This window comes from Phasianus colchicus, chromosome 9 (genome assembly GCF_987193195.1).
Source record: "Phasianus colchicus chromosome 9, bPhaCol1.hap1.1, whole genome shotgun sequence".
Classification (NCBI taxonomy): domain Eukaryota; kingdom Metazoa; phylum Chordata; class Aves; order Galliformes; family Phasianidae; genus Phasianus; species Phasianus colchicus.
Window position 1 is genome coordinate 31,673,827 of NC_143444.1, and position 27,364 is coordinate 31,701,190.

Genomic DNA, 27,364 nt, shown 5'->3' on the forward strand with positions numbered 1-27,364 from the left:
GTTGCTTCCAGCAGATGAGCCCCCAGGTACACATCATCGTGGAACTGTGGACCCTGCCCTGTTTTAATTAACAGAGTCAAGCCTCTAGACTGTATAGCTGCCTAATAAAACTCTACTACATGAACGTTACTGAGTGACTTTTACAGCTGTTTCCCATTTTGCTCTAATGTGATATCTCGCCATCAGCCTTGCAGTTTATTCTCAATGCAGTTTTCTGATGTGCATATGCAGATTGATTTTTCAAGGTTACATAACTCTGGTACAGGAGGATGCTGACATTGTGAATTGTGCACTCAGTGCTCATTTCCAAGTTCCTATTACTGAATCATAATAGGTGTAACTGAAGCAAAGCAGAAGGAATCATTTCAGTACTGCATTTTCAGGTGACAGCTTGCTGCAGTTCTGTGTGATAGAAATTTTTCCTCTTAAAAGGGAGTATTGTTGAAGCCTAGATGTTTGTTGGAACATGTTGGCTTTTCAACAGAAACGTAGTGTGGTAGAAGTGAGTAATGCTTCTGATATCCCTTTGAAGTGTACTTTTCATCTGCTTCAGCTTTCAGACTATGGTGCATTCCACTTAATAATTATCTCTGTGTAAGTAGTCAATTTATATTATACCCAATGCTAATTACAAATGTTTGTTTAAAAAAAAAAAAAAAGAAGCAGCTATTTTGGTGTTTTCACCAAACTCCTTCAGGGCAAAAGCAGACTTTGAAATGTCAGTAACTTCCAGAAGGTGGGAATCTTATTTTCTGACTGTATCAAGCTCAGTTTCAGCACTGTGATGCAGTGATTTTCCTATCCTTTCTGTCTTTACTGTTGTATTGATCTCCCTGTTTTAAGTGTAAAGCAGAAGTGTTGTTCCCTGGATAAATGTTACCCAGTAATGCATCTGCTGACACTTCAATATCTAGCAGTTCTCTTAACAAAAAGAATTAGCTGTGTGCACAAATGCCTTCGGGACTGATTCAGTTGTCTGTTCCTACGTATTGTGAAGCATTCTAAGTGTAGCATTTACTTTAGATAGTTTTGCTGGGGACCTTGTGGGACCTGAGCACCTTTTAATCAGGGCAACAGGATACTATTCCTTCTTATTCCTCTCCACATTCTGCACTTCAGAATACATTTAATATTGTACTCGTTGCAATTCAGCTCAACGTTTAATCTGTGCTGCATTGTAATGGGGAATATTTTCAATGGGACAAGAATGTGTTTGGTTATTGTTTAATTGAGAATACTGGAGATTACAGAAAGTAAAGATGAATGTGGAATATTTTTCTTCCCTCCTTCCTTTCCTGTTCTGCAGGGCTGCTGAAGAGGCTCACCACGTTAAAAGTTGATGACAATCAGCTCACCATTTTGCCCAATGCAATTGGAAAGTGAGTATCAAGAGAAATCTTTTCCCTTCAGCTTGCTTTTTTCCGAAATCAAAAGTAAGACAAAGAAGATGCACTGAATTACAGAATAATCCCAAAATACACAGCTTGTCACACGGACGTGTGGAGCAGCTTCTCTGGACTTCCACTGGCACAAGCGATAGGAAGGTGAAATGTACCATGTTTTTCAAGACAAAAGATGAAACGGTATTTTTGGTGTGAATCACTTGCAGTTTGGATGATTAGAGCAACAAAAGTAGAAGAAAGATAAGAACTGGGGGGGAATGGCAGTTTCCATAGCAACAGCTGGGACTGATGTTGGAAAGAAGATGGCTGTATACCGCATACGTATTAAGGTGCCTTAAAATATTGAAGGAGCATAAATGAAAAAGCCATGACAATTTCGTGGGTGTATAGATTAAAAAAATGTGCAAATAGCATAAAAGCACTGATTTGCTGAAATTTGATCAGATATTGCAGGATCTTTGGTGCAAAATTCCCTGTTGTGCTGCAGAGCTTCCTTCTGCTGCCTCGCTGTATTGCCTGCCTGAAAGCCACAGCTTACTGTAAAACTCAGAGCAGGACCAGGCCTGTCCCCAAAGCAGTACAAAGAACCAGCTGCCTTGCTTTGGAGTATGATTATTCTGCCATTCCTGGAAGCAGGTGCTTTGATTTGATTTACAGTTTCACACGACACACATCCCTTCCTAGCAGAGAATTGTACAGTGAGATCTCTAGAGTGGAAAATCTCCAGCCTCCATAGCCAGTGCTGTTCCAGTCCTGAACCCATTTTATAGGGTTTTCTCAGTGATAATTTTGTTGCTTATGTAGCATCGGAGAAAATTGTGGACACTGAAACCTGAGGTTTGGTTTCCTGTGACGTACTTCTTGCAGTGCTTTATATTGATGTGATATCAATGGTGTGCATTAAAAGTTGGCTGCATGAGTGATAAAATGGAAATCTGGTTGTGCAGCAATCGCTTGTGACAGTGAGAGCTCCTGAGTTGGGCACTGTGCAGGAAGGTTGATGCTGTGCCCATCGTTACCTTTAGCAATTTTGGGAGTCATTTTTAAAAGCTTTCTTATGGATTGAATTGTTGAGGTTGAAGGGAATTCCCTCTTTTTTTTTTTTTTTTTTTTTTTTTTTTTGCTTGATATCTGTTCAGTATTATTTGTCGAGGATCCACGGTTGTGTTGTAAGAGATGTGTACTGCTGCTCTAAAAGGTGTGACTGCAGAACAGCAGGTTAATCACCCAATATTAGCACTTTATTTTTAAACGTAGTACTTTTCCTCACTTAATGAGGACAGTGTCTCCCACATCAAAATGAACTTCCTTTCTCTGACTCACCGCTTGGATGGTTTCCTACTGGGCCTCTTTCTCCTAAATGATAGGCACGGTACCACTGCAGAGTGTATTATTCTCACACAAAGATTAGCAATGTGGAGGAGGGAATTCTCCCTCCAGGGACCAATTTCCTGATGAGCCACGGAGCATTTCAGCACTGCCTGAGTCAGCGTTGTTAGCAGTGAACTGCCACCCTCATTTTTGGCAGGCATGTTTGGAGCAGGAGTTGGACCTGCAAGATGCTCAGCAGACTCAGCTTAGTAAAACACTTAAGCGTATATTTATCTTTCCCTTGCTAGGTAGTATCAGAGGATTTACATAATGGTCTTTACGAATTGGACCTGGGGCAGGAGGCTGTATCCTCAGGACCTGATTGAGTGCTCCTGCTTCTGCTTTCTGGGTATAAAGGTTGCAGCCCATGCAACTGATTTTTGTCTGTTCTTCTGAATTCAGATCATTCTCTATAGATTTCAAGCCCAAGAAGACATTAAAGCTAATACATTAAAGCTAATGAAATTTCAGCTAAATTAGCATGATTGGAATTATAGCAGTTATTCTCAGCATAGCATTCGCCCACAAGCCATGGTGAATGGTAAATCACTTTCTGAACTAAATGCTTTGCAATGGTGGCTGCAGACACAGCACACTTTCGTGAAGACTTTGTTGATTTGTTGTGGCCATCTTCATTTGTCTACTGATGATGTCACCGGGAAGAACAGAAGCTGAGAACGTCTGTGCCAGACAATATCTTTCAAATAAAGTCAAGTCACTCTTTGCTGTCATGGGAACTTGCACCATTACAGTTCAGTAGATGAGAGCTTCCAGTTTCCATTAGAAACAGTTGTTCAAAATTAGCTTTTCAATTCTTGAGCTTTTCTGGTTGTGTTATCATCAGTAAAAGAAAGAACGTACGCATCTTTAATTGAACAAGCTTTCGAGTTGGACTTCCCTCTCTCATGCACGTATTTGGTATGAGCACCTGAGAGAAAAATCATAGCACGCATGGAGCAAAAAATAAAAAGGGCAGTGGAAGTGGGGAATGATGGTATTCTCAATGAGTCACAAAACTTTAATTGCATGATTTGAATGAGCAGCACAACATTAATGTTGTTATTGTAGACTTCTAGGGAAATCTGTAATAAATCCATCTTCAGGGCACAATGGCTGCAGAATTGGTTTTAGATGGCAAGTTTTTGTTACTTAACCCTCACACAGCATCTAACAAGTGCATTTACAATTTCAGTTTATCTTTATTAGAAGAATTTGACTGCAGCTGTAATGAGTTGGAGTCGTTACCTTCTACCATCGGTTACCTTCACAACCTGAGGACGTTGGCTGTGGATGAGAATTTCCTTCCTGAGCTGCCCAGAGAAGTGAGAAGCTGATTCTCTTTTCAAATGATATAAAAGTGTTTTGTGATAGGTCTCTGATTTCATCCCTGTTGAGTCCATAAAAGCAACTAATCTACTGCAAAAGCAGTAAAGTAGTAGAAATCAAATTAGTAATTTGATTTTTATGCAAAAGGGAGAGCATTGCTCAGAAGCAGCAGTGCAGGTAGCGTAGTGCATTTCCCTGATGTTTCTGGCAAAAGACAGTGTTTTCTGACTTTAGAGTCTGTGTTTTCTGTTCTTTGTTATTTATAGGGAAAAAAAAAAGATAATTTGGCCACCTTCTGATGTTAAGTGAGTGATAATAATGTTTTTCAAAGTGAGTATTATTATATCTTTGCTTTTTGTTTTTTCATTCTCACAGATTGGGAGTTGTAAAAATGTAACTGTGATGTCTCTGCGCTCCAACAAACTGGAATTCCTTCCAGATGAAATAGGTCAGATGCAGAAGCTGAGAGTGTTAAACCTGAGTGATAACAGGTATGGTTCAGATCACGTTCCTAACTCGCGTTGTAAGAATGTGTTTTAAAAAAATAGCTATTTCTTTTTAGGTATTTGTTAAATTATATTTATATAAGATATATAGAGGTATACAAAACATATAAAATTGTATTTATAAATACTCTAAATATTTAAGCTATAGGGATAAATATCTTGATTAATCTTCATGGTTTGGTTTTAATTCTACTGGCAACCAAAGCAAAGTTGGAATGGGGCAAGGATCTGAGTCTCAGTGCTCTATTGGAGATGAAATGCTGCTTGCTTATTTTGTCTGCTGCTGTTTCCATGTGAAAGTGAGATATTTGGCTTTAAAACTGGATACAGTTTTATAATTTAGTGTTGTGCCCTGATAAGAAAATTGTGACAAGCTGCTGTATGAGATCATTATATGCAAGCACATGAAATACCATCCCAACTCTACCGAAATCAAAAGAAAATGTTCTGCTTCCTTCAGTGGAGCAAGGGTCCTGTCAAAAACCAGCAGAACCCCACCAGGTTCTCTGTTCTCATGCACACGACTGTTCTGAGAAATGCAGTGCTTACTGTGAGACTTCCTTGGTCTCCATCCTGTGCTCCCACTGCTACCAGCAATGACTTTTCCATGGAGTTTCCAGGTACACGTGCTCCAAGAATATGTTAATAGTCAGTGTGTGAACGCTTTTCTGTTTCAACCAGTAAATATCTGGGGAAGCACTTTGTGCACCTGGTCTAATTTACTGTCAGCAATCTTGTTAAATTAAGGCTGACCAGAAAGTATAAAATCAAATAATGTTGAAATCCTTGTAATACGTCTATTCAAAATTGTTTACTTAATTCCATTAGATCATTTTCCTCACTGCAATTGTGTATCATAAAATACATTATGTACAGACCAGTAAGTAAAGCTAAACTGAACTCCAGGTTCATGGAAACTGCCTGAGTCCCAGAATCAGATCTTAGATCTTCTTGACCTTGGGTTTCAGGTCCCAGTGCTTTCCCAGGGACACGGGTGCACTGTCCCATCAGCACACTGCAGTGCTGGGGGTTTGTGCTCCTACCTGTGCTCCTGCAGCCTGAAGCTGTGTTTCAGGCACATTTTGAATTCTCTCTTTGCAGCATTCTTTCCAGCACAGCAGTCAGCTTCCCCACACTGTTCTGCATCCATCTGCCCTGTCCTGTCCTAGCTCAGTTTTGTCCAGGCAGTTGGGATTCCTGAATGCATAGGGACGCAGGTGAAAGCAACCTGTCAGAAACGTGCTGAGTTTTCAGGTGGGTGCTTCCAGTGGCAGCCCCACCTTACTCCACACAGCCAGCTGTAGGGGCACCAAGGCTGTGAGGGCACCTCAGTGTGCTCTGGAGATGCCAGGGAACTACAGCTGTAGTACCTTCCCTGGCACATCAAACCAGTCTAAGCAGGATCACTCGGGCCTTTTTTTCAGACCTGTTATTATGCCATGAATGTGCGTTGAGGAAGAAGAAAACTACTCTTTTTTTTTTTTTCCTTCTTTTCTTTGCTTCTTTCTTTCTTTTTTTTTTTTTGCTGAGTCAGCTGCAGATTTCAACCTATGACTACATCTGTAATTACTGCTTTCTGAGTGCTGTTACTGGGGTGACAGGGAGGGGGTGGCTTGCTGCTGGGAGAAGTCAGCGGAGGTGTAGGAGTATGCCAGGTTTCCTGAGCAAGCTAACCTGACAGCTGGCTGCCATGAAAGCAGCACTCCTGCCCACCTGCCTTTTTCTCTGGCTGCCCAGAGATAGGAAAGCAGTGGGATTTCCATTGTGAAGTAAACACTGAGACTAGCATCTCATGGTGTTCCTTAGGCTGGGACGTGGTGGTCACTGTCCTTCCCACTCCCCTTTCTTGCTGGCTAATAGCCCTGCATCTCCTTGTGCTTTCTCAGGGCTATTCAGAGAAGTGGCTGGGATGGCCTGACTCCCTAAAACTTCTAGAAGTGATCGATCTTGTTGTTGTGGTCACATTCTGGCTTTCCCCACATATTCAGTTTGCTCCCAGTGGCGTCTGGCAAACACCAAAGGCAGTTGAAGGTACACAGTGGCTGTGCACCAAGGCAGGAAGGAGGAGAGGGCAGGAGAAGACAGCCTTTCCTCGCTGGGGTTGGAAGTTGTTCTCTCAACTCAACCTGAAAAGCTATGCTGTGAGTTGCAGCCATCAAAGAGCTAGCTGGAGAGTGATCTAAACTAGAAGAGGTAGGAACGGTTGAATTATCTCACAGACTTCTCCTGAGGGGCCTGGGGGATTATTTTTCCTACTTTGTTGACATCAGTTCCATCTGAGGTTGATTGTTGCCCTGCTGAGACACTGTGACTATGCTGATTTCTTTTGGTTTTTTTTGTGGAACTTCCTACCTTAGTGAAACACATGTTTCAAAGTTTCAGCACCAAAGAGTTTGGACAGAGCTCAGATACAATCTTAATGCCGGATCCTTATTTATTTATTTGGTCTTCTCCATTTTCCCATTTTCATATGTATGTTAGCAGTAAGGCAGTATCCATTCCTTCTTTGAATGAGTCCACGTATACATGCTAATAAGGACTGTACTTGGGCTCTGCTTGTGTGGTTAGGAACTTTTCCGTGTTATCACAATACTTTTGCCCTTCTGCTCTTCCTTCTTCAGATATGACAGAGAAAGTAGAGAACATCAGCTCTTTCCCTTTGAGCCATCGGAAGGAGAGACACAGACGTGCAAGCAGAGCAGAAAGACAATTCTAGATCCAAGGTGCCTCTGCACTTGCTTCACACTATGGCATGGAGCTCCTGGGTCAGGGGTCAGGCTTCTCCCTGGCAGCCTGTTCTGAGACCTGCTGAGCCCTGGACTCTGCAGGCTCTGCTGCTAAGGAAGACCCATTCACACTAAATACTGCTCTGACAGAATTTTTTGCATGAGACATCTAATTTTTACCCAAACCTTCTGAGGATTGGCAGTCACTCCTTGTACTAACAATAAATGGGGATAGACTGTGCATATGATCATAGATTCTTTTAGAATTTGTCTGTCAGTGACTTTCTTTCTCCTGACACTAGAGAGGATTTCATGTCCGTTCTGTTAGGCTGCTCATGCAGCTTTGCATGTTAATTTCAGAGGGAACAGATTCTGTTGCTGAGACTGTCAGCCCATGCTGGATGTTTGAGGATTGTCACGGATATACAGTTTTACAAAGGGGATGCAATCTTTCACTGGGGGTCTGCCCACTGCAGATTCATCCTAGCGAATAGCTCAGAGCCATCTCCTCCTATCTTGTCACATGCCAAATTTTACCTACAGTGTCTACAGCAGCGGTTGAACTTGCATGTCCAGTTGCCTCTTAGCTCATTACCTTTATCCCAGTGACTTTCTCTGCTAGTAGCTGGACTACTTGAGTGTTTCTTGTGAGATGCCATTTTTCCACAAAAAGTGTTCTATCTGGATACATTCTTCATGACATGAGGAGTGCAGTCTGGCTCCAGGCATGCAGAATGCAGAGGTACTGGTGGCTTTGAACTTTCCAAAGTGCTTGGAACATTGACAGCCTGCTCTCCAAATGGTCATGCATACAAGGTATGATGGACAATTCAGCAGTGAAGTAGCACATGATGAGGAAAAAAGCTCCCCATCCTTTGCACTGCCTGGAGCTCGTCTGCTTATGAATATAAAATACCTTCACATTTCATGTGTAGGAGATTTTTCCATTAAGTTCTCATTGGATATCTTTCAGAAAAGAGGCAAACATGACAAACAATACACTTAGGCTAAAGTGAGCCTTAATTTTTTTGTGAGCTGATATATTTTGCTCAAAGGTGGATCAGTGTTTGGAGTCCCTCCCTAGCCTTTTTAATACTATGGTTTCAGCTACTACAGGTTTTCACTCTTGTTTAGTATTCTGAAGGCCCTCAGTGTTTTAAGATGGACCTTGCTCATTTTAATTGACCAGAAGCTATCTTTTAGATTCAGGATTTTCTACAGGTATTCATATTATAACTCAATTTCAACCAGATAATTACACTCCAGCTTTTCTTTCCCATGCCTTACACACTAAGACTCTATCTATCCTTCTCATCTCTGTAGCTGGGAGCCCTCTGTCCTTTTATCTTTACAGGTCCAAACCTTTTCATCCCTTTCACAGACTCTTCATCTCTGGGAAATGCAGCATTTTGTTGTTACTACACAATAAAAGGCAATGGTGGGCTGAACCCCAACTTGCTATCACATTGCTAAGGTGGAGTCTAATGAGGGTTAGTGTGCATCTGACTGAAGCATAGCTGGCTTCACCCTGAGCATTCAGGAGAGTTTTGATTCCAGTTACCTGCAGTGCAACTACCTGGGGATTCATCCTTGCCTTTGCCAGGCGTCTCTGGTGCTTCAAGAGCCAATGCAGCATCTGATAATGTAGTTGTGCAGTTACTGATGCATGAAAGATACAGAGACCTCCACCATGTAGCAAGTCCCTGGGGGGAGCTGCTTGGATTCACTCACTGCTAAGAGTGCACGTGGGATTCATTCAGAGAAAAAAAGATGTCTTACCAGTAACCGGTGTTCTTCACCATGTGTAGTCCACAGATACATTTGTCTTCCATCTGCTTCTCCTCTCTCCTCAGAGTCCTTCCAGGTATGAGTCCTGTGATTGAGAGGTAGAATTGTTAGAATGTACATTTGGGCTACACTTCTCAAAGAGCATCGGTTACTGGTAAGTAACCTTTCTTCTAGTTTTAGATTGTTCTTACAGAAGAGCTTAACCAGTCATCACCTTGCTGTATTTGCATTGTTTGTGCTTCTGTCCTGGAGTCAGAGCTTGACTGCTACTCTGAATCTCAGGAACAGAAGTTAGATGAAACCAGCATAAGATTGCAATGCGTTCCAAAATGTAGGACTGTTCCTTGGTGTATCTTTTTCTGTTCGGTTATTTGTACGACGTTGCTTATTGACAAAGAGTAATTGCTTCTGGCCATTAACATCTTCCAGTGTTTTTGTGAACAGCAAATGAAAGAGTTGATATGAATTATGTTCCTTTAAACTTTCACACTCTGAAAACCCTGTTGTTATCCATTTGCTGAGCATGACCATGGAGAGCTGTCCCTGTTTAACCAAACTGACCAGGCTACTCTGAATTACCGTGTCCTCGTTCCAGCATGCCATAACGCCCATACAGCACTTCCTTGAGGCTGGGGGTCACACGGTGCCAATAGCTTGGTGCTCAGGGCTGTCCCTTCAAAAAGTCACATTTTGCTTTAGTTTGTTTTTATTCACCTCGGGGACATCAAGGGAAAATTCTTTTTTCTCATAAGCAAATGTTATCTTTGTGAAAATTAAGCACTGTGAGAAGGACGTGTGCCTCTCGTGCTTTAGTGGCTGTTGAAGGTCGGAGTTGTTTTGCTGAAAAATCAGCTGGTGCTTCAGAGCTTAGCTTATAAGAAATATTTCTGCTAGTAACCTTTAAGCTTTAGCATGGTTTTATATGCATTTTAACCTAATATAAATACAAAAAATATCTGTAACACTGAGAGATTATTTTGTTATCACATCTAGCTCCTCCTACAATTCAGTTTAAAAGATTCCAAACTGAAGTTAATAGTGATTTAAAAATTGCAGAGAAACGAAACCTGTTTGTGGAAGAAAGTGTGTGCAGCGAGTGTTAGACCCAGTATGTGTGTTCCAAAGGGCTGGAGGTGTCTCTGCCTGCATCCCCTGGCTGCCCCCAGGCCGCCCCCAGCCCCAGCTGCTGCATGGTGGTTGCTCTGCCCCAGCAGCAGCTTCCAGCAGGGCGTTGTTTGCTCCATAGTAAGAAAAGATTCTTTTGGTACAGCGTAATTTGCTCCTTAATTGCAAGTTAATTAATTTGACCATCTTCTCAATGAATTATCTATGCACTCATTAAAGTTTAATCTAGAAATGTGGATATATTTTCTTGGATTTACAAAACTGACTGTGTGTGTAGTTTTCCATGCTATCTAGTGAGATCTTTCAGTATTTAGTACAAAAGAAAAGCTTTGTTGAGCAGCACAGTCGTAAACTTCCCATGTCTCTGTACTACTGTCTGATTGCAGCCACATGTTAGGTGCATGGAGCAAACCAATCACATTGTCTGTGCTACTGAAAGGCAGAGGAGAAAGCCAAATCTTTAACCGAGGTGGTGTGATTTGGTTCTTTGGAACCAGTGGAATTATGCTGATGCAGACCAAATAGGGTCTGGCCCACAATCTGGAAAGTAAACATAAGTAAATGTACAGTAAATGTAAAGCAGACAGAGCTACATCTGTGCATAACATTGGAGGTGCTTCGTAGCTGCGGTACGACCTCATTTTGGCTGATGAACAGTTATGTATTTACCTTTGGTGGTTAAACGAATCCAGTGTAAGCAGCAAGTACAGCAGGCCCTGTTCTGAAGTGTGTAAAATACAAAACCTCCTCTCTTGGTAATTCTGTTGTTTGTGAAAGTCAGAGAGATGCAGCCGTGTTGTTACTGCAGACGGAGGGGAAATGTTCATGAGCTTCACACAGTTCGAAAAGCAGTCATGAATTTAAATGTGGGAAAAAAAGTTGCAGTCAGAAAAAGAGGCTGGGTCTCATTTTGATGGCAGATTGTCAAAAATCAGCACTGATTTTGGGTGCCTCCATTCACTGATCTGTAATTTGACATCTTTTCTCATTAACGGCACCTGAGAATCAATCCTCTTCAGACACTTAAAGCCAGGTGTCGGGGCTTCTGGGCATCACAGACGAAGAGCTCTGGAAATGGAAAACCAGCCCGGGGACTTTCTTGCCACACATCATTTCTGCTAACCAGATGTGTTCTCCCTCTGATCCCCATCACTCAGCTGGAGTGAGCTGGGAGCAGCAGCAGTGATCTCTGCAGACACTGCATCCCGAAGGCAGAGCAATAAGGGTGTCACTTGAGAAGCCACTTCTTGTCTTTTTATATAGAAAAAAAGATCTGAGTAAAATGTCCAGGTAACCACGATTTAAGCACCGTTATGTTAACTATTAAAGCTTAATCTTGTCACTTCTGTGCATAAAGAACATCTCAGTCTGCGCTGTTCCAGAGAAGATGTATGCATTTTAAGATAACAAAAACCAAATCTCGGGAGGTTTAGAGGCTCTCATGATGTTAATTATTGGTTTAAACATGCAAGCACGTGTTAAAACACCCTGATCTACACAGGTATTTCATAGCACACTGAGTATATACATATTCATGTCAATTTATTTCACTTGTAGGTAAGTCGCCTTTAGGATAAGATATTCGTATTAAAATCACCGTCTTCATGACTGTAGGATATTTCTGGCTATTTGCTGGTAGAGGGGCAGAGGGTTCTGCTGGCGGTTACTCATCTTTGCTGGAAGTTTGTCACTCTTTCTCCCCGTGCTATCAGTTTGCCCACCTCTCAGGAAAGGGATTTTACACCTCCTTTTTGTGGTTTAATCACAAGAAATGTTTTGCAGTCCTTCCTTTGGGCAGTCTGTTTCTTTTGGCAGCCCTCTGTAACGCAGAGATGAGGAGCAGCAGTGTGTGACCAGGGCTGCTCTCTGCTTTGAGATGGGCTGCAAAGAGAAAATACCGTGTTCAGAACAAGGTGCTTCCTGTGAAAGCGTGGCTGGAGCTCCCACGACCATCTCATCACCTCTTCCCTGCTCCCACGTGCAGATTGGTTTAGGAAATGTATTCACATATATCATGAAAAGGCTTTTTTTTTTTTTTTTTTTTTTTTTTTACTGTTTTGTTTAATTTTGTCATTTAGGTTCACTGTGAATTTATCTTATTTTGATTTTATACCTGGCATTTCTGCAAAAATGAATTTCCCGTTATCCTCGAGTAATTTGTGTTCCAAAATGCAACTGGGAAGTCAGAGGGTTTATGTCACCTGAAAGCTGGTAGGACTTTGCTGTATGTCCTGCTGGGACCAAATCTTTTCTGTGTTATAGGGTACAAATATCTCTCCTAATGTGGAAGTACTTAAAGGGGAATCCCCTTAGTAAGATACTGTACTTTAATAAAATGTGAGAGAAAACAAAGATAAGAAATGATAGCACTTTTAGTCTGATCAAGCCAGTCATGCTGTGTATCGAAGGAATTATGTAGCAGTGAGGGACTCATGCTGTTCCCTTATCGTTTACAGGCTGAAGAACTTACCATTCACTTTTACTAAACTCAAAGAACTTGCAGCTCTGTGGCTTTCTGACAACCAGGTAACGGCTTCCAGTGTTCATAATTTCTTTAGTAAGGTACAGGGGCCATGAATGAGGTCTGTAGTGTCATAAGTCACTGCAGCACAGCTTTAGAAGAGGTTAGTCCCAGCCCAGCTGCTACTTTCCTACCAAGCTGTAGGCAGTCCTGGCTGACATTCATTATCTGGGTAAATTTGCCATTGCTGGGCTTATTGCTTGCTGCTAATTAGCCTTCTGTACCCCGACAAAAGTAGTAAGCAGTGATCAGAATTATCAAGAGAATATTCTGTAAACAGAAATCCGAGAGGCGAGGCTTTGTTCTCAGCCTTGCTCTTAGTTTGTCCCATTCCTTATTCTGTCTCTACCCCTCCATTTTTGTCTTCTGCCTTTTCCTGTCCGTGCTTCCCTTCCTGTATATTTCAAACTCCAGTGAAGCCAGTGGGAGTTTAAATATACTGAAGATGCACAAGAACTCTCAGTCTTGTTTTAGAGAAAATTCTCATTTAAGTTCCTCTTAATTTTAGGTATGCTTTCCTTCGTTCCAAGGAGCTCAGTTCACATGGCATTACCATATATTCCTTAGGTAACAGTTACCCAGCATCTGAGCACTAGAATAAGTCCCCATCAGTCCTTGCAGTATTGGTGGATAGGATAATTTTGCAGTTCCAGAATGTGATTAAGTGGAGACAAATTCAATTAGTAGAATGTTAGACAAAACCTGCTCGGTATATGAACTTAATAATTACAAGAAGTTCCCGTAGTGTCATCTTTCCCACCCTACAATAAAGCCCAACATCAACCATTACACCTCCCTAACTGAAGCTGAGGAGGATAATGATGCTGCTGGAAATGAGTCCCTCCCATATCTGTATGAGGCAGCCACAGGAGCCAGGGCAGTGCTGTGCTGCCTGGGGACAGACCTGCCTGCTGCTGCCTGCAGCGTGCCATCCACTGAGACAAAGCAAAGGGGCATCTGCATCAGTGCTTTGTTGCATTTCCCCTTCAATTTAGTTTTCACTTGTATGGCTAAGCAAAAGTCTTCAAGCTGAAGGGAGGGGAGACTGTCTGAGAGGGTTAATACACAGGGATGAATAAATTTGCAAGCACTAAATTAGGATTCTAACTCTTATTTCTATAAAAAATGCCCCTACCCATCCACGAAACATAGACTTCCTAATAAACAGTCAATGTTTTTTCAGCATTTTGACTTCAGTGATAAGGTTTAGATCACCTTCTAATCCATGAACTGTGATAGTGCTGGGTGCTACACTACAGCAAAGCAATAACAATAGCCAGTTGAGTAGAACTCAGTGGTGCCTCCATGCAGCTGGGCACCAGGAGCACCCTCAGAGTTACAGGACCCACTCCTTGTGGATCCTGGCTTAAAGCACACAGCCAGTATTTCTGGTGTTAGACTTCGTATGGTGATCCTGGTGGGAGTTACAGGCAGACTGAGGAATAGGAGAGGAAGAAGTGCCACCAAACACCGTTGGCTTTGTCCCATGGAGAGGGTTCTTTCCATTCAGAATTTTGGTTATTCCTGTATTTTCTGTTTGTTGCCTGCTAAAACTCCATCCTGGCTAACAGACGTGCTCAGTGACCAGCTCTTTGTTTTGCCTTTCCTACACAGTCCAAGGCTCTCATCCCCCTGCAAACTGAGGCTCACCCGGAAACGAAGCAGAGAGTTTTGACTAACTACATGTTTCCCCAGCAACCCCGCAGTGATGAAGGTAAAACACCATCAGCATTCCCCCCGGAGGCAGCAGCAGACTGTGGGGTCTGTGGGCTCAGCGTGGCTCTGTGCAGCAGAGTCTGTGCCTCCTGAAGCCAGCGGTGTGCACAGAGCAGCCCGTGTGCTGCCATGCACCAAAGGCTCCTGCTTCCAGTCCATTGCTCTCAGAGAGGAGTGGGGGCACCTCCTGGAGCCCAAGGGCATCCGACCTGCCAGCCTGCCTGTGCTGCACTGACAGAACAGGAATTGTCTTGGGCTGCTTATAAAATATCCAGTACCGTTAATGTTTATTAAAAATGATAAAAGAAGTAAAAAAGGAGCATAACAAAAGTGCAACACAGCGTAAGACGCATGTGAAGGGTCACAGGGAGCAGAGCTGTGAGCCTGACAAAAGCAGGGCTTGGCTCTGAAGCCTGTGCATCCCAGTAGAGAGCCTCCATGCTCCTCCTCCAGCTGTGCCCCAAAGCCCTCTTGCTCTCCACCGTTCTCTTTGTGATCTGAGCATTCACATTTATTTATTAATGGTGTTTTTAGTTATGACTTCCATTGCCCCCTCAACAGTTTTTGAGACAATGACCCAACGTTACAGGATCACCCAAGAGCTTCTCTTTTTGGATGATTTGCAGTCTTTTGCTGAGGGCATTAATCTCTTGTTCTGTTGCATTGCTGTTTGCAATTTAACTGTAGATTTCCAGTCAGACAGTGATAGTTTCAACCCTACTTTGTGGGAGGAGCAGAGACAGCAACGTATGACTGTTGCCTTTGAATTTGAAGAAAAAAAGGAAGAGGAGGAAAATCCAGGGAAAGTTAAGGTATGGGTTTTTTTGTTTTATTTTTGCATTCACATATTAGAGACAGAGTCCAATATACAGATGCTGAATTGAACTATTTCTCTGTTCTGAATAATGGGAAAATACTTGGCCACATTTCATAAGCATCCCTGTTCTCTCTGAGGTGCACAGAACTGGAAGCTTGTGGTTATTTTCCACACGGAATGACTGGGATGTCAGAAATCAGTCCAGACCCATAGGCTGAGTGTTGGGTACCTAATGGGGCACTCATTTCATCACTAAGACAAAATGAACACAGAACACTGGGGACTTGGGATTACTCTCCAGCCTCATAATTCTTTAGAACTGTTTAGATCCCGTGGGGATTCGGTATTCCTCTCAAGATGAAAGCTGATGAGAGCTGTTAATAATAAATATCTAATATCCCATTTAGATCTTCTTGGGAAAATTGATTTTTTGTTTAAATATTTTTCCTTATCAGGAGATTTTACTTAACCCTTGCAACCAAATATAATTGTTATATATACTACTGCTTTAGTATTTTAGCAAAAGAGAAAATGAATTAAAAAAGCAATCTGACTCACAATAAACAGATTAAACTGAAGCTTTACCCCCTATGAACTGCAGATTTATAGCTTATGTGTGGAAAGCAGAGTGTCTGGGAGTTTCACATTGTTCCACTCCTTCTTGTTATAACTTTGAGTGTGAGTAACATGTCCAGGTGTGCAAAAGTGTGAACAGAGAAATAGATAATTTCTAAGATTGTAGATGGATTTAATTGTATTACCTTTAATTTGCGAGCATTGTTTTTGGTATTGAAATGTAATATAAGAAATACATTGCGTAGCCATTTTGGTTTTAATATATTTCAGAACTCTGTGGATGACTGAAACAAATGCTTCCTTTGAGCAAGCTATTTCTGTAGACAAATGAAATCCCTCATTCAGCTTATGCTGTTCAGATAGTCGAGTTTGAGTGCTGCCATCTGCTGTATGGGAACTGGGGAGGCAAATGCCACTGAGCCCAGTGCCACATCTTGGGATGTCCCAGAAGCAGCCCTGGACACACAGCCCATCCTATGCCTAGGGCTGAGCTGAGGGCAGCCCGTCCTGTCCTGTCCTTCCTGCTGGGATGAGGGGCTTTGCCATGTGGGTGAGCCACAGCCTGCAGGGCTGCTGCTGTCCCTGATGTTTGGCTTGGCAGCTGAAGGCCAAGGCAGCATTTACCGTTTGGGTCACTGTAGGGGAAGAGCCCAACACTAAAATATATTTTCTGGAGTTCTTTCTTACCTGTTTTCACTCCCACCTGTGGAGAGAATGTAAACCAATGATCTGTGTGGGTCCTATTTCTGCACACGATTCCTCAATTTCCATATATAATCATAGAACCATAAAATTATAGAATGGTTTGGTTGGAAGGAACCTTAAAGACCACCCGAGTTCCAAGTAGGGAACATTTCCCAGCAGCTCAGGCTGCCCAGGGCCCACCCACAGCCTCGGGCACCCCCACGGATGGGGCACCCACAGCCCTGGGCAGCAGTGCTGGGGCTCCCTGCCCTCATGGGGAAGACTTTCCTCCAAATCTCCCCTCTTCCAGTTAAAAGCCATTACCCCCTGTCTTTAGCTAACATTCTCTGATGAGAGACCCCCAGCTTTCCTGCAGCCTCAGAGGCCCAGGCAGGCTGCAGTGGGGTCTCCCCGGAGCGTTCTCCTCTCAGCCCACCTCCCTCAGCCCTTCTCTGCAGGGCAGCTGCTCCAACCCAGTGCTCTCCTCCACAATGATCCTGGTATCTCTTCATCAGACCAAAACATCACGTTTTGGAGTTGACACCTTAGTTATTGCCTAAAGAAGAATTATTAAACGAAAAGCTAAGCAAGGAGTTAGGAGCTGATCAGGTATGTCCTTCCATCGGTGCATCCTGAAGAGAGCATTTCTCCTCTTTTCCATCTCTCTGTGTGTACACCAGACATCCATAACTACCAGGGACCTCTGTGGGATGAATTTGAAGGTTATCCCACATTAGCAGTGGGTGGTTACCACAAACATTGTTTGCACTTTATAAAAGCACGCGTAGTTTTCATGTTATATATTTCGTATTGAAAACTGACTTCCCATCCAAGCTATATAACACCGATCTGAAGACCTAAATTATTCAACAAATTCTTCTATAACGAATTTTGAACTTCGAAAATTCTCTGTTCGGGGTCACTCTATTTTGGTGTAGCATTAAAAGATACGAGAGTTGCATTGACAGTTTCCTCCGTAGCAATATTTCTAACTCAGCAATGAAATTATCTGCTTTCTAGTGCACAGCACCCAGCACAGCTGCCAGTATTTTTATGGTGTAATACGCCCAGCGATATCAGGCTCTTACTGAAATCCCTGTCTGACCTGCCTCTCACATGGAAGTCCTTTAGTTAATTTCTCTCTGGCTAGTGCTTACTGAGGATTTGCTCTGTGACTGCAGTTCTATGCTTGTCTGTAGCTTTTACATTGAAATCATGGCTCGGATTTTCTGAAAAAGCGATTGCCTAATTAGGCCACATCTGAATATGATTTCTTTCAACCGTAAATCAACCACAGCCTTAGTAAGGCTTTACAGACTTAATTTCTTTTTTTCTGTTGAAGTTCTTTATTAACATATGACATCATAGCCATACATTTTAACGTTTTATGTTAAAGTCATGTCAGAATCTATTATATGTAATGTTTATTCTACTGTGGCTCAGAATTATATGCTAGTATTTCATATAGCTTTATTTTCAAATCGATCGTGGTTTTGCTTCTAAAATATCCCCATTGACAGACCGTAATCATCTGAATCCAAAATTGCCCTTTTCCCACTTGTCACAGGTGTAAAATCCAATGACTGTATGGTGACCTATTAAAATCAAGCTCCCTTTGCTGACCTCATGTATGCAATTGGGTAAAACTTCTTTGCTGTAAAGGCTTCTGCTTACTTATCACACAGCAAACACGGACTAATTTCAAATTTCACAGCCTCGTAAACAGGATCAGTTATCCTGACACGCTCAGCTTGCTCTGGGTGCTGTCGCTTTCCTTCACCAAAGGAAATTCAATTCAAAGTTGTTGCGTTCCCACCCCAAGTTCAGCCCTGAGAGAGGGGCAGGTAGAACCAGCACCTGCTGCGTCCCAGGGGCTGTGCCTGGGGTCAGAGCTCCTGCCTATGGAAGGGCAGAGCAGGGGTGGGAAGCCTCCACCACGGGCAGCGTGCTGAGGTCAGGCTTTGTTTGATTCCTCAGCATTTCTCCTCGTGATGGGGCGTGACGTACAGCAGACAAAAGAGGTCTGTAACACGATGGGGAGGTGTAAGGAGAGGCCAGCATCGTGTAGGTCTCCTTTCCTGCTTGGATCACTCCTGGCCTGGTAACCTGCACCCTGTCCACTCTGAGCAGTTTGCTGACAGAGCTGTGTCGTGCCCCTCTTCTCCTGTTGCTCAACCCTGAGATTTTGCAGAGCTGTCTTCAAGCTGTGATTGATTTGGACTTGGATGACTACAATATTTCTTTACTTCTGAGTGACAAAAACAGAAAGCTCAAAGTGTTGATTGTTGTAGGAGATCTGTAGGTCTGTCAGTCAAAGTACTGTTCAGTGTGACACAGGTTGACTTTTCTGTAGTGGTTTAAGTCTGTTTTCCTGTATTTCTGTATACTTAGGAGCAGAATTCACGTACTTGAGTGTATGTATGTACATTACACATCTCAAAGAGCGAATAGATCCCAGCAGATCAGATTCTGTTCTCAGCTATTATAGATAATTCTGATTAATTCTGTACACTGAGCATAGCTAAATTAATTCTGCATTTGGCATCAGTATCATTTTGGAGAAGTGTGATATAATACGTTAGTACTCTCAGGCCAAGTGCAGAATTAAATTGCTATACTCTCCCAGGGTGAAAGATAGGCTTGCAGGGAAGCATGCCCATCCATTATTTTATGTCACTGAAATTCCATTATAGGTTGCCACAGTGTAACTGATGGCCAAGTTTGGTCCAAGACCTGAAGAATCCACGAGGGTTAGCTGTGTGTAGCAGGCTACCTCAAATAGACTAATAACAATTTGAGGAATTTGCACTTAGCCATAGTACTGTAACCATGGTTTTAGTTTGCATGCTGTTTTCATTTTGTATTTGTGCTTTAATTCTTTTTATGAATGTTCAGGTTGAAATAAATCTAAAACGTTATCCCACTCCATACCCGGAGGATTTAAAGAATATGGTAAAATCAGTTCAAAATCTGGTGGGCAAAACAAGCCATGGAGTACGGCCTGAGAACTCAGCACCAACCGCCAACACTGAACAAACTGTGAAAGAAAAGTATGAGCACAAGTGGCCCATGGCACCAAAGGAGATTTCAGTGGAGGTAATGTAAAAGGATCGTTGTTCCTCTCAAGAGTTCAAGACGGGGTTTTAGTATAACTCCCTCAAATGCTATGCTGCATCTGCTGTGAGCTTCTTGCCGAAAGTTTCTAGTTTAATTCTGCAAAGTAAGCCTAGTTTTATACTGAGTTGCTCTTTCCCCAGTACTACTAAGATTTTCAGCTGGAAGCTTTGATTTTAAATCTAGCTAGATCTGAATTTTTGTATTGATATATACCAGCTCTCTCCTAAACGTTAATGATATGGCCAACTTGCCTACTAGTGAGAAAATGGAACTGATTAAGAGTTACACCTCAGACTTAAATGTATCTCTGCAACAATATGTAAATGAAAAGTCAGTTTGTTCTGTTGACAGTGCTGTACCATAAGGTTCTGCTTCTTATAATCCCACTGCATGTAATACATAGCCAACAAGCCTTGTCAAAAGTTAATGAAGTCAACAGAAGCACCTCCTCACTGCAGGGAGCTATAGATCAGTGTGTTGCACAGTCCAGCCATGTATGTTGGCCAGAAGTGGGACGAGTTTTCTATTCTGACCTAAATATATTTAATGAAAGATAATTCCAAAATACTGCACATACTTGTGCAAAGCTGACATAAGCAGCTGCAGTTTGATCTTAGAGGACATCTGCTCATCGATGCCTTCATACAGATAGCTTACTTTATGTAGGTTCAGCTTACACATGGGGGAAATTTCTCACTCTGGCAGTATTTACTGATAGACTATAAGGTGCTTGGACAGGTCTACAAACTGTATTCTAACACAGAACACATGAACTATTTCCATCCTGTCAATGTAAATGTGCTTTTCATCTTCCTTTACTGCAATACTGGAGATGGTAGACCTTGCCTAGATGTTGGTTTCCATAATACTTTACAAGGACCAGCAGCAAAATAGCTCGTCAGCTACAGGAAAAAAGATAGTGTTCTTGTCATTCGGAGAGATAACATCACTGGGAAGCTTTCATGGCAGGAAAGCAAGATGGTGTATATGTGTTATTCTCTTTGGCATCCCGCGTAAAGATGAAGAAGAGGTGTAGAAAATGTGTGAATGATTTTTTGAATAATATTGGCATGATTTCAGTTGTAACATATTAAATAAAACATAATTAAGCTCCATTTGCTTTGCAGATAATTAGGAGACAGGATCTCAAGCCTCAAGTTAAAATACAGTTTGAAAATGCAGGTGTGTTCTGATAGATTTAGACTGAAGACAGTATCTTATAACAAGGTAATTTAATTTCAGGTGCAATGCTCACTTTTCATCCTCTGAAGCCAGATCAGCTGGTTTCTTTTCTGATCTCTCTTGGGTTTTCTTGCAATTAATTTACACGCGTGTCTTCACAAAATTGGTTCTAAATAATTAAAGGGAGCATCTGAAATGAATAACAAAGTACATTTCAATCCCCCTGCATCACCCTCCACCTTCAGTAATATTAAGCAATTTCTTAATTAATCATCACTTAAAATAAACTTGTTCATTGTCCCGTGTTTCATTGTGAAAGATGTGCCTTGTAGCCAAAAAGAAGGTTGGGATAACACCGTGTACCCCTTCCATGAGTGATAGTGAGGAATACCAAAAATTGGCAGCTAAGATCTTTACGGTTAATATTCTTGATATGAATGGACTGAGAAAATCACTGGAAAGAGTTCTGCATGACTCTCAGGTTTCTGTTTTTTTAAAAAAAAACTCTTTTCTAACCCAGCATGCAGCATTCCATCCCTTGTGTTAATTCCTAGCAGGTTTATTAGGACTGTGTAGAAAGAAGAGATGGTTTTCTTCTGGGTAATCTGCTGCAGATGCTGTGCTGGGTCTGCTGAGACTTTCATCTCACTTCAGTCAAAACAAGACCTCAATCCTTTTAACTTCCTTCTTCATTACTTGCTCAGCTTTGCGTTGTTTTAGGGGGATGGGAGTGGGAGAGAGAAGGGTGTTCTTTCTGTTTTGTTTTTAGTCAGATCTTCTAGAGAGTCTCTAAAACTCATCTTGCCTTTCCAGAAAGACTTTGCATGCTTTTATTTCCCCTGGGCTGCCTGGTTTCAGGTCATTCATTGATGTATCCGTCATGGGAGCTGTTTTCCCCTGAGATGCACAATGACAATCTCTCTTGACTGGGAGGGCAATTTATCCTGAAGGTTTTCAGTTTGTGTCTGCTTTTAGGCCGTGCCTTGATGGGCACTTTGCAACAAAATGACCTATATTTAACAAGGAGCCAGAAATAACTTCATTATTGAGTTCTGCCATATGGCTTCTCCATAGCACAGAGCATCTTTATTGAGGTTATGACCTTGGTGGCTTCCAGTCACAGAAGGAAGGTGATGGTGTTCTGTTCTGGAGGTCTGACTTGCAAGAGATGTTTCTCCAAATAGGATGTCAAATGTCTTAAAGTTAATTCTGAGTTACTTTGACTCCTGCCTGACCTTGTCTAAGAGTCTGGATGTTAGAGGCATTATTCAGGACTGTCTCCAAGGTAAAGCCTTCCTTCCAGAAATTCAGTCTGAGGCATGGGGGGACCCATCCTGCAGGAGGATTCTGGAGGAGCAGCATTGTGTCATGGCTCTCTGTGCCATCACGTGGGCCTGGTCTGTGCCTTGTGGACCATACATGGACTTCTTTCCAAGAGACTTGAGACTCTCTTTGTTGGCAGCAACCCCAGTGATATGCCTGCTGTTGGGTGCCTATCCGTGTGGACTAAGAGCTGGTTTCCTCCTGAGATGGGAGAACACAGGGAGTGCAATTCAGAGCCTGAGGTGCTGTAACTCGGGGCAGCACTGGGCCTTCTGTCCTCAGACTGAAGACCACGTACAGAACAGAACAGGACCGTGGTTTATAACTTAGGAAGATGCTACTAGGTCTGCCATCCTCTGCAGTTCATGACTAAGCACTGGCTGGATGGCACCTGCAGTTCTTCTTTCCAGAATTCCAGCCATGTCGGCAAACAGGCTCGGCCTTTTGAAGTAAAACATTTTCACAATACAAAGATCATTACAGAATTTGGTATCTTTGGCTGTAGGGAGTTCTGGTCAATGCTTGGATGCTGTACTTCTGATCACTGGAGCAGTCTGGGTGTTAGTGTGTGCATTCCTCCTGCTGCTGGCCAGTCCACGGGGCTGCAAAGCACAAACATAGAGCAGAAACAGCCCTACCTGCCCATGGTTTTTCAGGATCTGTTACGCCTCACTGCATAGTGCCCCCAAAACTCCCTGTTCCAGTCTGCTCCTCATGTACTTATGTCACCAAATCAGCAAGCTCGTGTCTTCGTATAGAGCTGTGCTGCATGGGAATGCCTGCTGGAGATGGCTGACGGTGTGCTGGCTGCTGTACCAGCTGAGATGTGTTTGAGGGTTTCTTCATTCCCCACCTTCAGATCCCAGTTCTGCATTCAATTTTCCTTCCACCAGTTCTGTCCCCTGGTGGGACTTGCATCTCATCGTTGCACTCTGCACGGGACAGCCCTCGGGTCTGTGGTCACCGAAATGGCCCTCCTGGGAGCTGCTGTTGTGGCAGGAGAGTGGCACAGATTTGGGAACGGATGGCAGAACCTCTGCTCTGCATTTCTGTGGGGTAATCCCACCTTCTGGGGAGTCTCTACGTTTCTAGATTGATGACTGCATTTTATTTTGGTCAGTCTGGTAATTGCTGTCAGCAAAATACTATGACTGGTTTTCACACACGGCTTCAGGCAGACTGTGTTTTGTGGTCTTGCCAGGAGAGGACTCGTTAGCCAGGCTTTGTAGCTCTCCACGTACAGGGCCAAGGGAGCCCAGACCTGCAGAGGGGTGACCTGGGTGAGGGGCACAGCAAGGCTTTGTCCCACCCCCACACAGCCGGGCCTGTGCCTGAGTTAGTCTCACTTCTGTTGAAGGGTATTCTGACGTCTCTCTGATTGCATTATCTGCGATCTTTATTCTTTCATTAAAACCTTAGTACAACCTGGACCAAGTAACCTTAGCCTGGATCTGGTAATTTGTTGCTGGTGTGGCATCTTTCAGATTGCCCCAGCTTTCAGCAGGTTGTTCCTCTATCCTTGTTCCTCTGGTCCAGTCCAGGCTATCGGCCCTGCGCCATGCCTCTGCCCTGTGTGTGCTGCATCTGCACCGAGACCCGGGCTGCTCTCTGCAGAGTCTTTCTGTTCTTTGCAAGCAGATGCTAAGAATGAGGTTATTTCGAAAATCACAGCTCTCTAGATTTTAACTTGATGTTTTTATGTTGTCAGCATGAATAGTTGCCAGTATTTCTCTTTCCCAATTATTTCGCTGGTTTCTGTCGTGCACTTTCTCTTGGGAAAGAGCTCGCCATATTTTTCTATCCTCTGCGTATATCCTTCTGTGTTTAGTCCTGGGGAATAAAACACAATTACGTTTATCTCCTTTCTTTGTCCTCGCAGCTGATCTATCTAATAATACCTTTTATTTTCCATTAGTGCCCTTTTTGTCCTTTTAAGCAAAGTAGTAGCAAATGGAATATGGTTGGGTTTTTCTTTTTACATCTTTCACTTCCATGGCATGTTCACAAATGCCAGACTAATTCTTTCCTAAGTGTACTGATTTTTGTTGCAACTGCCAGAGTGGAGGCTAAAATGATAGAAAAGAAAGAATATGGCATAGAAAACTTCATAAAGTCATACACCTAAAATAAAATCTGTGTTCATCGTTATGTCAAAAATGGAACTGCTGGTTCGTCCTGCCTTACAGCAAGTAGTTTTATTTTGAGCTTTTAACTTTTGAAAGTTTCATGGCACAATATTGGGATTCTAGGTGCAAGAATTCCATAAGAGTCACCTGTCTGATACAGACAACACTCATAAATCGACTCTGGACAGGAAGGAGAAAGAAGAGCATACAAAAAGCTCAGAGGTACAACAAGAAATAAGTTTGAAGCATGCGCCATGCTTCAAAAGTGAAAAATCTCACTCCCTGAATGTATGCACTTTGTTACTTTTCAAAAATCATTCTGCATGATAAGTTTGTTACACTGCAGTAGAAATGATTGTTCTGCACTGGAAAAAGGCTATTCACTATTGCTAGCTTTGAGTTGTATGTACACTGGTACTGTTACGTGAGAAATGACACGCACCACGAGGGAGCTCTGTACATCAAGGCAGTAAAATCCTGCAGTATCACAGCACATAATCAGTATGAAGCTGTATTTGCATAAACGTTAGCACTGATCGGGTTAAGTTAATGGGTTGTGAGGATGCCTTCCCTTTTCTATGTTGGTATGGTACTATCTCCAGTAGTACACCAAAAGCAGAAGGATTAACATACCTGTTTTTTAAATCTAATTACATTCATCAAGAATAAATCACTCAGCAAATGCTTCTACAAATCTTCGTTTCCACTGCTGTTACAAAAGTAGTTAATGGAGCTCAGTTTCCTCAAGGTTTTCTTATGGGTAAAATCAAGTAAAATTAAAAAAAAAAAAATACATTTTTTGTTGCATTTTTGTTTTTGGTACTCCATTTTAAATTGTTTCTCTAAATGTTACATCTCCTACCTTTATTGACTCCTCTCTAAAACTGTGTGACCTGTAATCACTGGAGTACCTTTACAGCTAAGGTCCGGGCACAGGGATCCCCATCGTGTCTCCACAAGAGAAAGCTCCCTCCCAGTTATGTTTCTTCTAACCATTTCCTTCCTCATTTTCTTTACTAATTTTTTGTTTTCTCCTGGTAGCTCTCTAAAATGTCTTCTTTCTCACTGGATATTTTCCTTCCCCAGCTTCCATCCTCTACAAAATCACGGCTCATCCTCCCACTTCCAAGACGATGCATGTTTCTCTTACTCCTTCCCACGAGGAGCCTCACTGGTGTTAGTTAGCACAGTCTTGCTATACCCATCTCCATCACTTCTCTCCCCATGACGTTCCCCTGATCCCACGCACTAACACCCAGTGTGGGTTTCCCATATTGTTTGTCTTCCTCCTTGGCGCAGGGTTACCTCTGCCATCCCTCCACTTAGCATCCTCTCCTCCCCTGTCTCCCCAGGTCACCTATCTTTGGGAATAGCACCTTTCTTACTTCTGAACTTTTCCCCAGTGCTGACATAAAAAATGCCCCCAAATTGCTTGTTTTCATCTTAATTTCCTGCTTCTGGCTATCCCATGAGCCTAATTTAAAAGCATTTGTTTAAAATACCTCCTACTAAGACCCCATCTCATTTTCTTTCCACTTTTTAACGTATGTTATTTTCACTATGTATCCTATTGCTGTCTGGAACTGTAGAACATTGTGCAGGGAAATCTTAGACAGTCAAGAACTGCTGAACTCCTGAGGAGTTTTTGAAACCCAAATTATTTAATTTAATGAAGTGTAGCGATATCATGATCTGAATCTATGGAAGGACTAGTGCCACAAATGAGTGAGGAACACTTACTCATGAAGTTAGAGGCAGATATGAATATTATTTTTTTATTTATTTCTACTGGCAGCTTGCATTTTTGTGCCTTCTGCTTCATCAAAAATGTTTACACGGCCTTGATGTATCCTACAAGTTCCATCTGTTTTGTCCACATTTTCAAAACGAATGCATCACCATAATTTTAGAAGTATTTCTGTAGGACTGATTGGAATTTTCAGCTGACAAATCATTGTGATTAGACTATTTCTGTCTGGTGGGGTGTCGGTGTGTTGTCACATTCATGAAAAGAAGGCTTTGAAATGATTGTTGACACTGTTTCCTATGTTTACTCTACATTATTGTATTCCTCAGGATGCCTTTGGACATCCTGCCAGTGAGATGAGGATAGGGGAACTTCGTCCTTCCCTGCCAGAGACTCCGTTGTACCCACCCAAACTTGTTCTTCTGGGTAAAGACAAGAAAGGTACTAACCTGACTTACAACCTTTTAGATGGGAGCGTACATAATCTGCATAGATAGAATCTAACATATTCTACACTTCACTGATTATAAAACGTATTTTGTATGTATTATGCACACAAACATAAATATATATATATATATCCATAGTATGCATTTGAAAATGTTTTTTTTTCTGGAGTTTAGCTTCCAAACATCACCTCCTGAAAATGTTTGCTGTGTTTTGTTTCAGAGTCGACAGATGAGTCTGAAGCAGATAAGATCCACTGTCTGAATAACAGCGTTTCCTCAGGCACTTACTCAGACTATTCCCCTTCCCAGGCTTCCTCAGGGTCCTCCAACGCGCATGTTAAAATGGGGTCCTTGCAGACAACGGCTAAAGAAGCAGTGAATAACTCTTTGTGGGGGAACAGGTGTGAGCCTCTTTCTTAACACAGCTTCTGATTGCCTTTTGTCTTCCCTGGTCACACACGTATGGAGTGATCGTGTGCTAGCTGTTAACACATTCAAATCAAAACAACAACACTTTACCCCAGGTTTCTTGGGGTGTACATGGCGATACGCAGCCCAGGCTGCAGAGTGTTGGCCATTCATTCCTGCTCTATAAACATCAATAATTCTGCAGCTGCTTTTCCAACCATGTACAATAGCCATGCCCTATAAACACCTAATAATTGAGCTGTAATTATTCCGCTCTGTGTGGTCCTAAGCTGCAGCTGGCTGTAGTTTAGTGTTGTTAACAGAGTGCGTGTGTCTCTCATTCATGCTGTCCTGAGCCTCACTCTGCCCTGGAACTCCAATTGCAGTGCAGCTGATTGGAAGCTGTAATCCACACTGGCCATCAGCAACTGGAAAGTGCTCTTGTTGCGTTCA

At 42.5% G+C, this 27,364-nt stretch overlaps 1 protein-coding gene across 8 annotated transcripts in view; it reads left to right on the forward strand.

The window, feature by feature from the left end:
* LRRC7 (leucine rich repeat containing 7) overlaps nucleotides 1-27,364 on the forward strand; it is a 198,980-nt gene that overhangs the window by 155,952 nt on the left and 15,664 nt on the right. For all 8 annotated transcript variants that reach the window (XM_090146844.1, XM_090146845.1, XM_031604275.2 and 5 more), the window contains 10 exons: nucleotides 1,307-1,379; nucleotides 3,967-4,096; nucleotides 4,476-4,591; nucleotides 12,702-12,771; nucleotides 14,381-14,480; nucleotides 15,170-15,294; nucleotides 19,455-19,655; nucleotides 24,431-24,529; nucleotides 26,384-26,495; nucleotides 26,724-26,904. In XM_090146844.1, the coding sequence (XP_090002970.1) occupies nucleotides 1,307-1,379; nucleotides 3,967-4,096; nucleotides 4,476-4,591; nucleotides 12,702-12,771; nucleotides 14,381-14,480; nucleotides 15,170-15,294; nucleotides 19,455-19,655; nucleotides 24,431-24,529; nucleotides 26,384-26,495; nucleotides 26,724-26,904 (1,207 nt within the window). The remainder of the gene's footprint in view (nucleotides 1-1,306; nucleotides 1,380-3,966; nucleotides 4,097-4,475; nucleotides 4,592-12,701; nucleotides 12,772-14,380; nucleotides 14,481-15,169; nucleotides 15,295-19,454; nucleotides 19,656-24,430; nucleotides 24,530-26,383; nucleotides 26,496-26,723; nucleotides 26,905-27,364) is intronic.